General features: G+C 47.3%; 1 protein-coding gene across 1 annotated transcript in view; it reads left to right on the forward strand.

The window, feature by feature from the left end:
* Window positions 1-13,589, forward strand: part of ADAM12 (ADAM metallopeptidase domain 12) — a 354,171-nt gene that overhangs the window by 202,558 nt on the left and 138,024 nt on the right. Inside the window, exon 4 of the mRNA XM_060286736.1 lies at window positions 12,650-12,728. Within this exon, the coding sequence (XP_060142719.1) occupies window positions 12,650-12,728 (79 nt within the window). The remainder of the gene's footprint in view (window positions 1-12,649; window positions 12,729-13,589) is intronic.

Consider the following 13,589-nt stretch of genomic DNA (forward strand, 5'->3'; position numbering starts at 1 on the left):
CTGTGCAGACCAGTCGTCTTATTCTTCAGGTTTAAAGCTGTGAGTCCAAGGATTTAAAGGTGTTTTGATTTGGTGGTTCCAAATAAATCTGACTTTTTTGTTTTGTTTTTTTTTTGCGGTACGCGGGCCCCTCACTGCTGTGGCCTCTCCCGTTGCGGACCACAGGCTCCGGACGCGCAGGCTCAGCGGCCACGGCTCACAGGCCCAGCCGCTCCGCAGCATGTGGGATCCTCCCGGATCGGGACACGAACCCACGTCCCCCACATCGGCAGGCGGACTCTCAACCACTGCGCCACCAGGGAAGCCCTAGACTTTTTTTAAAGCTACAAATTGAGAAAATGCTCTTTGAAGATTTAAAAAAAAAAAAGTATATTATTTGTTCCATGCTATGAAGAAAAGGCCAGATCTGTTCTAGGTGGCGGAACTTTCAAGGGTCAAAGCATCTTTTATCTGTGAGATTGTGTGTGTGTGTGTGTGTTTTGGGGGGCGGTGGTGGTTTTTGGTTTCGGGAGTAGGAAGAAGCACTTTCTCATACCCTAAAAAAGCAGCAATTCCATAATGACTCAGTATTGCCTCTGAGCACCTTTGATGTATTTTTCTCATTCTTGATATTTACATTCCTTCAAAAAATGTTTCATGGAGCATCTCCTGTGTTTCAGGCCCGAATCTAAGGGCTGACGATACAGAGGGGATCAGACAGATGAGGCCCCTGCCCTAATGGGGGGTGCACACCTCAAATAAGTCACAGAGCAAATACGCAGTCAATGTGATGAGCAGAGAAACAGCAAGATCCTGCAAGAGGGGCGACAAAGGAGAACCAGATACAGAAAGGGTCAGGCAGGGACGGCTGCTCCAGGAAACGCCATTTAGGGTGAGGGCTACTAGGAGCCTTTGCGGGGCAGAGAAAGAGGGAAGAATGTTCCAGACTAAGAGAAGAAGGATAGAAATGAACAGCGCCTAAGTGAAGTGAGCTGGACCTGGGGGCCGGGGGGCAGGGGGGCAGTCCACTCTGTGGAAGTTAAAATTGATTCTGGGATCTGGAAGAAGCAGGGCATGATTTTAAGTGAGAGAGTGATGTGATCTGATTTTTATTTTAACGACTTGACAGTCTGGCTAGTGTGAAATCTGGATGGGAACGGGGTAAGGGTAGAAACAGGAGGCTGGCATACAGGCCATCACAGAAGGGCGGGTGTGGGAGATGGTGACTTGGACCAGGGGGATGGGCGGGGAGACTGGTAGAAGCTGACCAGCTTACTAAAAATAAGCATTGCTTACATTCATTGAGCACATGGCTATAGGCGTTTAATGTATATTATCTTCACAACAACCCTACGAGGATGTCCTCTTATTCCCATTTTGGATGAGGAAACTCCAGTAACACAAGGTCAAATTTTATGCCCAAGGTCACAAGAGAAGAAAATGGCAGAACCAGATTTGCCCTCAACCACTGTTGATTCTCTGCTGCCAAAGGTGTATTTTGAAGGTAGATTTGTCTACCTTCAAATTTTTATTACTTGGAAATATATCATCAGCCCAAGCATTCCACAGATATTGGCTGAGAGCCTTTGGGGAGCCGGGAACTGCCTTAGAGGCTAGAGCCCCAAAAGTGATTAAGGAACACCCCCCCCAAACCTTGTAGCACTGAGCCCAGGGGAGACTCTTCTCTCAGCCTCAGTCCCTCTGTGCCCTCCATTGAGTTATTCAATTCGGTAAAAGCAGTCCTTTGAATAATCAATCAAGGGTTTTGTTGGAGGGGAGGGAAGCATGTCTTTCCACGTACAAGTGATGGCCACAGACTGGGTGTAACGTATGTTAGCACCTAACAGCCTCAGTCTCTTGCCACTTGGTAGCTCTGTGACCTCGGACAAATGTCCTAACACCTCTGAGCCTCAGTTTCTACATCCGTAAAATGGCCAGAATGCCAACCTCACATTGTTATTGTAAAGATTTAAAGAACCACTGGTTGTAACATGTCTCTGCACGATGTGGACCAAACGGGGGTTGGTGAGCAGCAGCTCGTAAACACCACCCCTGTGGAGGGCAAGATGGGCAACTAGGAAATGAATAAAGTTGCCTTGGCTTCTGGTGTCAAACTTACTTGATTATTTTCCAACGATGGTTAGCACCAGTGAGTAAATATAAATAGGCTTGATTCTTCGTTTACCTGCACTACTGACATTTTCATACACCTCTCCATGGAATAGTGTCAACCTTCCCTACACCAGTACACATAAAATCACCACGCTTACGTGGTTATTCCTCTGACTAGAGGTGAACAGAATCCTGACGCATATCATTCCTAACTGTGCCTTTCCATTTGGAGCCCATGGCAATAAAAGGGAAATGGACAGACCCACCCAAGCCAAGCTACAATTTCTAATTGTTTTCAAAGTCAGGTATTGGCATATTAAATACAGTGTCTATTTAAGGGGAGATGAGCACAAAAGGCAAGTGTGTAAGTGTGGCAGGAAGAGCTTGGACGGCAAAATCGGATAATCTATACAGTACTATCTGTGCAACCATGGATGAGTCACTTAACCTCTCTGAGCCTAAGTTCCTCATCTCCAAACAGGCATCTGCCGACTATGGCTGTTGTAAAAGTTAAATAAAACAATGCCTATAAAGTGCTTTTGCCTAGTAAAGGGTTCAAACAAATATTATCTACCGCTGCTGCTATTACAGCCAACTGGTATTTTTTGAAAGGAAGAGGAAAGTTCTAAAGCCTAAAAAGAACGGCTGTTTTGCCTATGTTGGCGGTGACGTTTGAAGAACACAGTGGAAGCTAACCTATGGAATCTATTTTTGCAATCCTTTCTGAGAGGAGTGGGTGTGGGGCTCTATTTACCTTTGGAAATAATAGTTTACTGGGTTTTCAACTTTTCCTGTTTTACAGCCCTATTTTTCTAAAAATTGCGTTCATTAAGCTTGATCTCATACTATGAAGACAGTCTTATCACATCAAGAACAGCGAATTCCCTGGCGGTCCAGTGATTAAGACCCGGCGCTTTCACTGCTGTGGCGGGTTCGATCCCTGGTCGGGGAACTAAGATACCGAAAGCCACGCGGCACAGCCCCCCAAGAAAACAGCCTAGAACAGTTGTAAGCCCACAGGCAAAAGACCCTCGAACCACAGATGGTCATTTAAGAGGGGGAAAAGTAGCCCAAAGCTTTAGGCCCATGTAGAATGACAGCTGTGGAGCTATAAAGGCAGGAACCCACCATTTTTCACGTGCTTTCATCTTCCAGCTGGAAAACGCAGTTGGCACATCAGCCCTGCTGTTCTTAAAGAGATTTCCACAGAGTCTAAAACTGTCCACAGTGGCATATGTAATCTGTTCACTTCATGAATGGAGAGGGTCATCTGAATAGTCGGAAATGTCAGGAATAGCAACATATTTCAGTGTCAGTGCCACAGGACTGGATCCAAAATTCTGTGTACTTGTGACTTAAAATGGAAGCAGTATAGTAAGAAATTATTTTGCAGGAAACGTAATTGTCCCCTACAGTTTCTAAAATGCTGTATCAACAGTTTTATTTATTATGGTTTGTGAAACTAAATGAGAAAGAGCTGGAGAAAGGGAACTTTTTTTTTTTTTAATTCCAGGAAAAAAAAGTTGTTTTGATCATTTTGAGTCTCTTAGTAAATGGAAAATAACAAAAGAAAACCAAATGTAAATGCTTCATTGTTTGTACAGATGTACAGATCCCTAAATTGTTGGGATCCCAAAATGCTGAAATCGTAACCAAAAATAATTTGAATTTTATAGCTAAATTGAATTGAGTGCTAAGAGAAACAGCATAAGCCCCATTAGCATTGTGGGAAAAATGATTTCAGAAAAAGAGGGAATATGATTTGCTGCTGCTTTTTTTTCAGACCTTCAGAATCATGTCTTCCTGGCAAGGCAGTGTTGACCAGTGGTTAGGATGAGGCTGGCTTTGGAGCCAAAGAGAGACAAGTTCAGTCTCTACCAGCACGGCTATGCGGCTTTGGACAAATCACTTCACTTCTCTGAGTGTTTTCCTCTTCCTGGTTAGGCAGTTGATAACAGTCCCTACCACACGACGTCTCTGCCAAGAAAGAGTAAGAAAGTGCAGTTGACAAGCAGGTGGCCCAGGGCCCGACACACTCTGATCCAACAAAAGGCAGGAGCTGGAGGGAGGTGGACAAGCTGATGAAGGTGACAAGATGGGGATGGCGATGCGGTGGTGCTTTGCTTTCACTCCCCAAATCAAGAACCCAGGGCATAAGTTATTTAACAGGTTATGATGACTCTTCCCACAAGGAAAACAAAAATCATAAATATTTGCGAAAACCACATTCGGAAAGAGATTCAACCAAAGCTCAGATGTAGAAAATACCAGATCTCTGATTCTTTTTCTTAGTTTCCACTTCCTTCCTATCATTTCATACCTCAATGCACTGTCTTTATAGGGAATTATTCAGTTGTCTGATCTCTCCATAAAACAGTCCAGAAGATCCAATGACATCCAATGACATCAGAGTCCCATGATTCTAACCAGGCTAACGTTTTCACTAAAAAACAGAGTGAGTTCTTCCAGAGTATGAAAGAATCCAGAATCCGGTCTGGGTACATATTGGCTTTTTTCCTCAATCTTTTCTCTATCTTTACTTAGCTCTGGTTGAGGAATAGATAATTTTCAATAAAGGGTATTCTTTTTAGTAACTGGGAAAATCCTGATCATGATTTTTAATTATGATTTTTATTGTGCGCTGCGTTTTGTTAACGCTGCAAGCAGTTTATCCCTCATGTGAAAGTCTTTGTAGCTGTACTTCCAAATTCTCATAAAAGAAAACCATTACCCAAATTTATATATGAATGATTTTGTAATTTGTGGAATAATAACTTGCGGTGGAGTAAATCTTCAGCAGAAAACTGGGTTGGATCCTTTGAACACCAAATGGGTTTCGCTAGGAAGGTCACTGAAGCCTCCAGTGTTTGTGTGATTTAATTGCAGAGAGTATCTGAAGTGCCTTCTGATGTTAACTGACAAACAAGAGCTGTCTTATGATGCTTTTGCTTGAATATGCTGCATAGAATAATTAAACCCGCAAAGCATACGCATAGTCTTCAAAGAAATAATGGGAGAAAGGTGACATGTCGTCACTGAGATTTTCAGATTCTAGGTCATTGACGCCAACCTTTAAGCTTTCCTTTCCCTGTTTCTCTCATTTAAGCAGTTCTAACGTTGAGGTCAAGTTGTCAGGGTGGTCCTGACAGCACTGGGAACTCTCGAAATAACAAGGAAGTGAATGTGATTATCCACACCCCCCACACCCCCTCCACGATCGGTGACCACAATTTCAAACCAAAAAGAGAAGTAAGAAATTTTAAAAATGAAAGCAATGTCTTTCAATTTTTCATTGATCCAATTAGTTTGAATACATTCTATCCAAACTGAGTTGCTTTTCTGTGATGACGATTCAGTCTGTGCCCTCTGTGTATGGGTTAAGCGTCTACTGTGAGCTAGGCATCATGCTGGGCTTAGGGAGGTAGCTTTTGCCCCTTAGCTCAACCCAACGTGGGCGAGCACAAGCCAACAAGAAACAGAACAGAACCGGGGAAATTCTGTAATAGAACCTTGGCAGAGCACAAGAGAGCGATAGTTAACTCATTCCAAAGGTGGGGTAGAGAAAGGCTCCCTTCCAGATGTAAAACTGAGCAGATATTTCTTCCTGCTTTCCTATGCTTTGGGGAATAAACGATGTCATTTTGGTGAAATCCACCTCATTTAACAATATAACTAAATTACACAATGGTAAATTTAGAGTAGGATCATTTCAACATTGTTCTAAAAGAAGCAGTTGGGGGCAAAATGGTTCTTATTTCGATACTGAAATCATTTCAGAAATGCAACAGATTTTATAAGGAGGTACGGTATCTACATCATAGTGTTTCAGTGTAAATTCTGAATGATCATTTTAAGCCCTATCCATCCAAAGACTTTGAAATCAGAAAACACAATCGTCGACTGGAAAGGAAAAGATTTTACTCGTCCTCACGTAAAGCAAGCGTGTGCTGTCTGAGCGTCTGCATCTTTTTTTTTTTAACATCTTTATTGGAGTATAATTGCTTTACAATGGTGTGTTAGTTTCTGCTTTATAACAAAGTGAATCAGCTATACATATACATATGTTCCCATATCTCATCCCTCTTGCGTCTCCCCCGCTCCCACCCTCCCTATCCCACCCCTCCAGGCGGTCACAAAGCACCGAGCTGATCTCCCTGGGCTGTGCGGCTGCTTCCCACTAGCTATCTACCTTACGTTTGGTAGTGTATATATGTCCATGCCACTCTCTCACTTTGTCACAGCTTACCCTTCCCCCTCCCCATATCCTCAAGTCCATTCTCTGGTAGGTCTGTGTCTTTACTCCCGTCTTACCTCTAGGTTCTTCATGACTTTTTTTTTCCTTAAATTCCATATATATGTGTTAGCATACGGTATTTGTCTTTCTCTTTCTGATTTACTTCACTCTGTATGACAGACTCTAGGTCCATCCACCTCACTACAGATAACTCAGTTTCGTTTCATTGCAGCTCTATTTACAATAGCCAGGAGATGGAAACAACCTAAGTGCCCATCATCGGATGAATGGATAAAGAAGATGTGGCACATGTACACAATGGAATATTACTCGGCCATAAAATGAGCGTCTGCATCTTTGTCTTCCCTCCAAGCCCCTTCCTACACCTTAGGTTCACAGAGTCGGCTGCTTGCTGGAATATCTAAAAGACTGGGCTCAGGCCCCTCACACTCAACACGGCCAAGGCTGAACTCACCCTCTTCTTTCCCTCCTTTAGGAATTACCCGTCTCAGTTGACAGCTGAGGTTCCTAACTCTGCCCATCTCCTGAATTTCCCATCCCAAAGGCTCCTGTCCTGGTCTGACCCTTTGTTTCTATGCTCACACCAGCCTCCTAATTAACCTTCCCACTGCCTGTTTGTCTTTTCTCCCTCAGAGCCTTATCTACACGACCGTCAGTGGGGCCTTTAGCTCCAAAGATTTCATCTGCTCAGGTCACTGCCATGGTTCCCCATCGCGCGATAAAGTCAGTGACTCCTGTCCCCAACCTGCCGATCTGAACAGCAGCACGTCTCCCCGCCTCAAACCCTGCACCTCAACAACTTGAAACACCATAGAGTTTTACATCCCCTGTGCCCATCCCTCACTAGCATGCTGTTCCTGTACCCTCCATGCCTCCATGCCTTTGAGGATGTAGTAACTTTCTGGGATGCTCTCTTCGTCTTTCTTCCCCACCTCCCCACCTCACTAAGCCCCTCTCAGCCTGACTCCTTCTTCCCCATCTTGCACGACTCACTTGGATACCACCTCCCCGGGGTTAGAAGCCTTTCCTTGAACTCCCACAGTGCTTTGGGTGTATCTCTGTCACGGGGCTCTGATCACTCTCTGGGTCTGTCCTCCCCTCGATGGTGAGCTCTTGGGGTCTTATACCCAATGTCCCACACAATAAATGTTGGTGAAATGAGAGAATATTGAGGTGTCACTTGCAACAGAAAACAAATGGAAAACAGCAAAATCAATTCCTGGCATTTTATTTTCTGGCCTAGAGAGGAACAGAATGCCTCGTTAGATCAGCTAATCTAATAAACAGAGAAAAAGAATGTTCTCATGAAATTATGCATTCATCTTCCGTCTCCATTTGCTGACATACAGAATCCATGTAATTGGATTTTCTCCTTGGGGAAATCTAAGGGAAATAGGTCCACTGCTGTCACATTTCCAATATGGCCATTGTCCACCCACCTTTCTCAGCTTTCTCAAGGGAACTTTGACTTCCGGCCCCTTTTAAATTAGACACGCATCTCAGAGAACGTTGACTGCGTGCCTTCCCAGTTTCAGCCATGGCTCCTTGGCAGGTCATGGTACCTAAGAGGGATGTGAGTCACGTGTTACTGGGTTTGGGAGGGGATAGCCCTAGACAAAGGGAGAGTGTGCCTGTAGCAGTCCCCTCAAATCCAATCATCCATGCGTCCACCCATCCACCCACCCACCCATCCATCCATCCGTTATCCCGCTCAGCATGTATTTATCCAGCACCTGGTACAGCGCCTATAGCAGGCACTCAGCAGTTATCCTTGGCCAGCCCCCAAAGGCAGCGCCACACAGTAAGAGAGCAAGTTCTGAAGCAAAACCACCTGGATGCTACCGTATGCAGTGTGACCTTGGGCAGGTCAGCTCACCTCCCTGTCTCTCGGCATCCTTTTTAAGTTGGGATAAACTTAGCAGCTAACCCACAGAGCCAGAACCCAGCAATACGTGTAAAGGGCTTATCACAGTGCCTGGGCTGGGCGTGGGGTCACAGTGAGCGCAGAGCCTTCTTTTGGCTTAAATTCTTGAGGGGATATAGATGAATAAATAAACAGGTGAATAAACAAACTAGGAAACCGAAGGGGGTCTGTGATGTGGAGAATGCTGGTGGTGGAGGCTACTGAGATCAGATGACCTGGAAAGGGCCCTCTGCAAAGATGTTTAAACTCATACCTGTAGGATGGAAAAGAGCCAGCTGGAGGATGGTCCAGGCACAAGGCAGAGCAAATGCAAAGGCCCTAAGGGGGAGAGGGTATGGAATGTTCTAGAACGAGGTAGAAGGCATTTTGGCTGGGGGAGAACGAGCCACAAGGACGGTAGGCGTCATGCACTAGGACGGTGAGGTTGTGAGCACTTGGGAGGTGGTGGAAGGCGTTGGGATTGTATCCAAGTGGGATGGGGAGCCGTTCAAGGGTTTTCAGTGGGGCAGTGGTATGACCCCAGCGTGGGACCTGGCCACTGTCACCGCCCTGGGCTCTTCACAGCCTAAGGGAAACATGCGGTGGACCGCCTGGCACTGAGACGAGTCGGAGTCGAGAGGGGACGGGTTCTGATAGCGGTGTGGGGACGTCCAAGTCCCAGTTCCCAGACCCACGGGACGGAGCGTCGGCCTCAGAGGCCAGGCCACGCGGCTTCCCTCCGTCTCCTGTTCCAGTCCCTCGTGGGAAACTGAGGCTTGAGAAAGCTCTGGATTTTCTGAGCTCTCCGTCCTGGGGCTGCTGTGGGAAAGGCCGAGCCTCCGTCCTCACGGAGCATCAGCCCCCGTCTGGGCTCCGCGTGGGAAGATGTACCACTCACAGTGGCGTCAGTGTGTCTGTGCTGTGTCGGCGTTTCTTTTCCAGACTCTGAGGAAAACTCAAAAAGGGGTGTGTCCTTCCGTGTCTTAGCTGTAGGGGGACACTCTCAGGCTGTCCTCAGGAGCCCCCATTTCAACCTCTGTCAATAAAAGGAGACATAGGATAGGACTGAAGAACTCGCTAGAACTCAAAGTATGAGGGTGCTTGTACTTCTGTTTAAGTGGCATTTGGACACAATGAAAAACAGTGGGGCTTCTTAGGCAGAAATATTCATGGGTCTTTGTCTTACTGGACTGAGTGACATTTTAAAACCTCATCATTCATTTTACTGCCATTAAAGCCCCACATTCTTGGTGTCCACCAGCTCGCTGACTGCAGTCTACCAAATGTTCATCCTCCCACATCTCCGGCTTTCCAGACGGATTTTCCGTGTTTCTCCTCTGTGAAGGGAATCATCTTCTCGGACATCCATCTTTCAGTTAGAAAGCCTTGCAGTTCTCTGTCTTCGGTCTACAAATTCCTCCTCTTTGTGCTACGGTTCTTAGTATTAAGTGTATTCATATACCTTGATTTGTCCAAAAAGAGGATCCAACATTGTTAGGAACAGAATTACTAAATTATTCATAAGAGATAAGTAAAATAAAATGATCATTGAATAGTAAAGCATTAATAAGTAATCATAATTTCAATTATATTAAATTTTCCTTTTCGCCTTTCTCTGTGATCTTGAAGCTTACTAAGCTCCCTCCTTCACCAAAACCGTTAGGCCTTGACGGGTCCCACCTCACTCAGGCGATGGCTTCTGTCCTCGCTGTCACCTGTGCTCTGGGCACCGGCCACCTCTTGCTCTGCAGCTCTGCCCCCTGCCCCTCTCTGCCCCCATCTCTCCAGCCTGTCCCTTTAGATGACCCCCTCGCCTCTTCACACCCCATCTCTCTGCTCCCCTTTAGAACCACCCTCTGGAAAATGTCCATGATCTCCCCTGTCCCCACCTCCTGGGCCCACCGCTGCAGCTGCCCCGGCAAGGTCGCCAGCCTCCTACCCCTTCCTGAAGCTCTCGGCCACGTGAAGCACGACCACCAGCTCCTTCTCCAAACCCCCATCACCCCCCCTGCCCGCCCTCCTTCCTCTGCTTCTGACCTCCAGGCAGGGCTGCTGGCAGCGAGCCTGCCCCGGGGGCCCTGTGGCACCCTGAGGAGGGACGCTTAGGAGATGGGAATTTGAGGCCAAAAGCCGAAGGGAGGTTAACCTCCTCCAGCCAGATTTATCTCCTCCTGAGCAGAGGGAAAAGTGAGGGGTGCGGAAGGGTCTGTGAGCTTTGTCAGTGAGTGTGAGAGGCTGCTTGCCTTTTAGATTTCTGGCACTGTCTTCTCAAACATTCGCTGTTAAGTAGAGTGCGACTCAGACCCGCTGTGAGGGTCTAACTGATTTAAACCAGGCATGTCCTAAATAAATCGAAACCCATATAAAACGGGGAGGTGACTCTCAGTTCTGGACTCGGCTGGGGGAGGGTCTGAGAAATCTGACTTTGTAAGAAACGCTCTCTCATCTGTTACATTTGCAGCGTTGCCACTTTGATTTCTTCCCTTCCACATTTATCAGGACTCTGGTTGCAAAACCCAACTGGAACCAGCTGAAGCAAAAGAGAGGGGGTTCTTGAGGAAAAGGAGAGGCAAAGTGGGCCCCCAAGGCAGCTGGAAGATTTCCTCTTTTCTGTCCTTTGTCGCAGCTGGTGATGGCTGGGTTTTCCCCGGGGCAGCATCCTCCTGCAGCCAGGGCCAGGCCGAAGGAGGCCCTGAGTGCATTTGTGTGTAGCTTTGAGAACAAAGAGGAAAGACCTCTTCTCCAGAAGCCCTAGCTCCAGGCAGGCTGCAGGGAAGCTTAGAGATTGGTTAGCTTGGGTCCCACACTCATCTCGGGACTGGGGGTGGAGCGACCCCAGCAGAACCTAGTGGTGCAAAGTGCATTCCCTGGGTGGACAGGGAAGGGCGGACAGCATCATTGCTGCGTACTGCACCTCCTGCAAAGTCCAGTATTTAAAACAACTCTCGACTCGTTATTGCCCAGACAGATAAAATCCAGAGATGTTTAGAGCTCTTCCCTTCTTCCCACCAACCTGGCTCCCCAGATTCCAGACCCTTGGGTCTCCTGGCCTTGCCATCCTCTGTCTGGAATCCCCTTCTCCCAGCCCTCCTTTGCCTGGCTGACTCCCCCTGTGTTCTCTCTAAAGCCTCCCCTTTTCACTACCCTCCACCTGCTGTGCGTCCTTTCACCCAGTAAGACTCTGTTCCTGCCTCTGTGACAGCCCTCCCCTCACTGTATTATGTTTTGTCTGTCACCTCACCAGGCAGTGTCCTTATTTATCTTTATATCCCAGCAGCTGGTATAGCACCCAGCACGTAGGTCGGTGCACAGGAAATACTTGTTGCCGTGATGTTGAGAAGGATAGAATGTGCATGTGACAGCAGAAATCACAAAATAGTCTAAAACCTAAACAGACTCAGGCTTTGCTACCATCAGTGAAGATGTAGTAGATTGCACGCAGTTTTAGTTAGGTGTTGCTTCTCTACCAAGTCATCTTAGAAATTCAGTATTTCCACGTGTCCAAAATCATTCTTCCTCACCTCCTACAGCACTGTTTCTAACATTTCATTGTTGTTTTATTTAAATAAATGTATTTATTTTATTTATTTATTTTTGGCTGCGTTGGGTCTTTGTTGCTGCGTGTGGGCTTTCTCTAGTTGCGGCAAGCGGGGGCCTCTCTTGTTGCGGAACACGGCTCTAGGCGCACAGGCTCAGTAGTTGTGGCTCACAGGCTCAGTAGTTGTGGCGCATGGGCTCTAGAGCACAGGCTCAGTAGTTGTGGTGCATGGGCTTAGTTGCTCTGCGGCACATGGGATCTTCCCGGACCAGGGCTCGAACCCGTGTCCCCTGCATTGGCAGGCGGATTCTCAACCACTGTGCCACCAGGGAAACCCCTCGTTGTTTTAAACTATCCTTTGACATTTTAATATTGACAGCTGGCTCCCTCACCTGCAGAACTAGCAGGGCCAATATTGTGGGTCCAAAATTATTTTTCCAGCGGGTAGCTGAGCTGCTGATTCTAGCTAGTGGGGCCTTGTGACTTCCAGAAGGGCGGTTCTCCCAACTCAGAAATCTGCGTGTGCTGTTCGTAGCAGGGTGTGTGCACGTGTGTGCATGTGCACGTGTACACACACGCCTGTGTGTGTTGGAGGCATGAGGCGGGAGCGGGTGAGGAGAGCACCACGTGGACTCTGGGGGCCACTGTTCAAAGCACATGCATCTGAATCTCACCTGCCTGAGTCTCATCCTGGCTCTCCCTGGGTAACCTGAACAGGTGAAGGCCCTACGGGAGCCTCAGCAGGTCATCTGTAAAATAAGGAGGGAATCAGATCCATGCCACGCTACAGCCTAGACATCCACAAGCAACACATCACTGCGACTCTACGCTCATCTTTTATGTTGTTTTTATTTCTCCACAGAGGCCTCATTGCCAGCGGTTTCACAGAAACCCACTATCTGCAAGATGGCACTGATGTCTCCCTCATCCGAAATTACACAGTAAGTCACGCATGCTTGGACCACCACGATACTCTGCTATCAGATCTGTGCTTAAACTCTGTAGCTGTTTTATTCTAAGCAAAGTCACAGGCCTAGATCTTTCACTTAGACCCCGAGACGAGTTTGAGCATTGCTTACGGTTTGGGCATTGCATTATAACTCCAGAAAAACGCGGCTTTGGCCAGGCCTGTGCCAGGACAGTCCTTGAAGGTATTGCAGGCTGACACTGAACCCACCTGCCAGTGACCGTGGGATGCTAAGCTGGGCGAATCCTTCCTGGAAACCAAGCCCAAACTGGAGACGGCTCAGAAAGCAGCCACCCCTGGGCTGAACTTGGCTGCATTAAACTTGTAAGTCCCTTAAAGAAATTCAAAGGAAAACTGACTCTGCTTAACCTTTCCTAAATGTATCCACCGTGTCCATATGATTCTATATCATGGTTGTTACTGGAATGTGACATTTATCACCTCTTAGCTTTTCTAGTATCTGAAGTTTTACATGTAACTTAGACAAGATGCGAACTTTATTCATTTTTTCCTCTGAACAAACGCTTAGTGTGCTCAGGCCCAGGTGGGAATGTGGGCATTAAAGAGAGTTGCTGCCCTCTGAGGACCAGGATGGTTACTTGTTTTAAAGAGCTATGGGTGGGGCTTCCCTTCCCTGGTGGCGCAGTGGTTGAGAGTCCGCTTGCCGATGCAGGGGACGCGGGTTCGTGCCCCGGTCCGGGAGGATCCCACGTGCCGCGGAGCGGCTGGGCCCGTGAGCCATGGCCGCTGAGCCTGCGCGTCCGGAGCCTGTGCTCCGCAACGGGAGAGGCCCGCGTACTGCACTAAATAAATAAAGAGCTATGGGTATTCGTTT

Source organism: Globicephala melas, chromosome 16 (assembly GCF_963455315.2).
Source record: "Globicephala melas chromosome 16, mGloMel1.2, whole genome shotgun sequence".
Lineage (NCBI taxonomy): Eukaryota > Metazoa > Chordata > Mammalia > Artiodactyla > Delphinidae > Globicephala > Globicephala melas.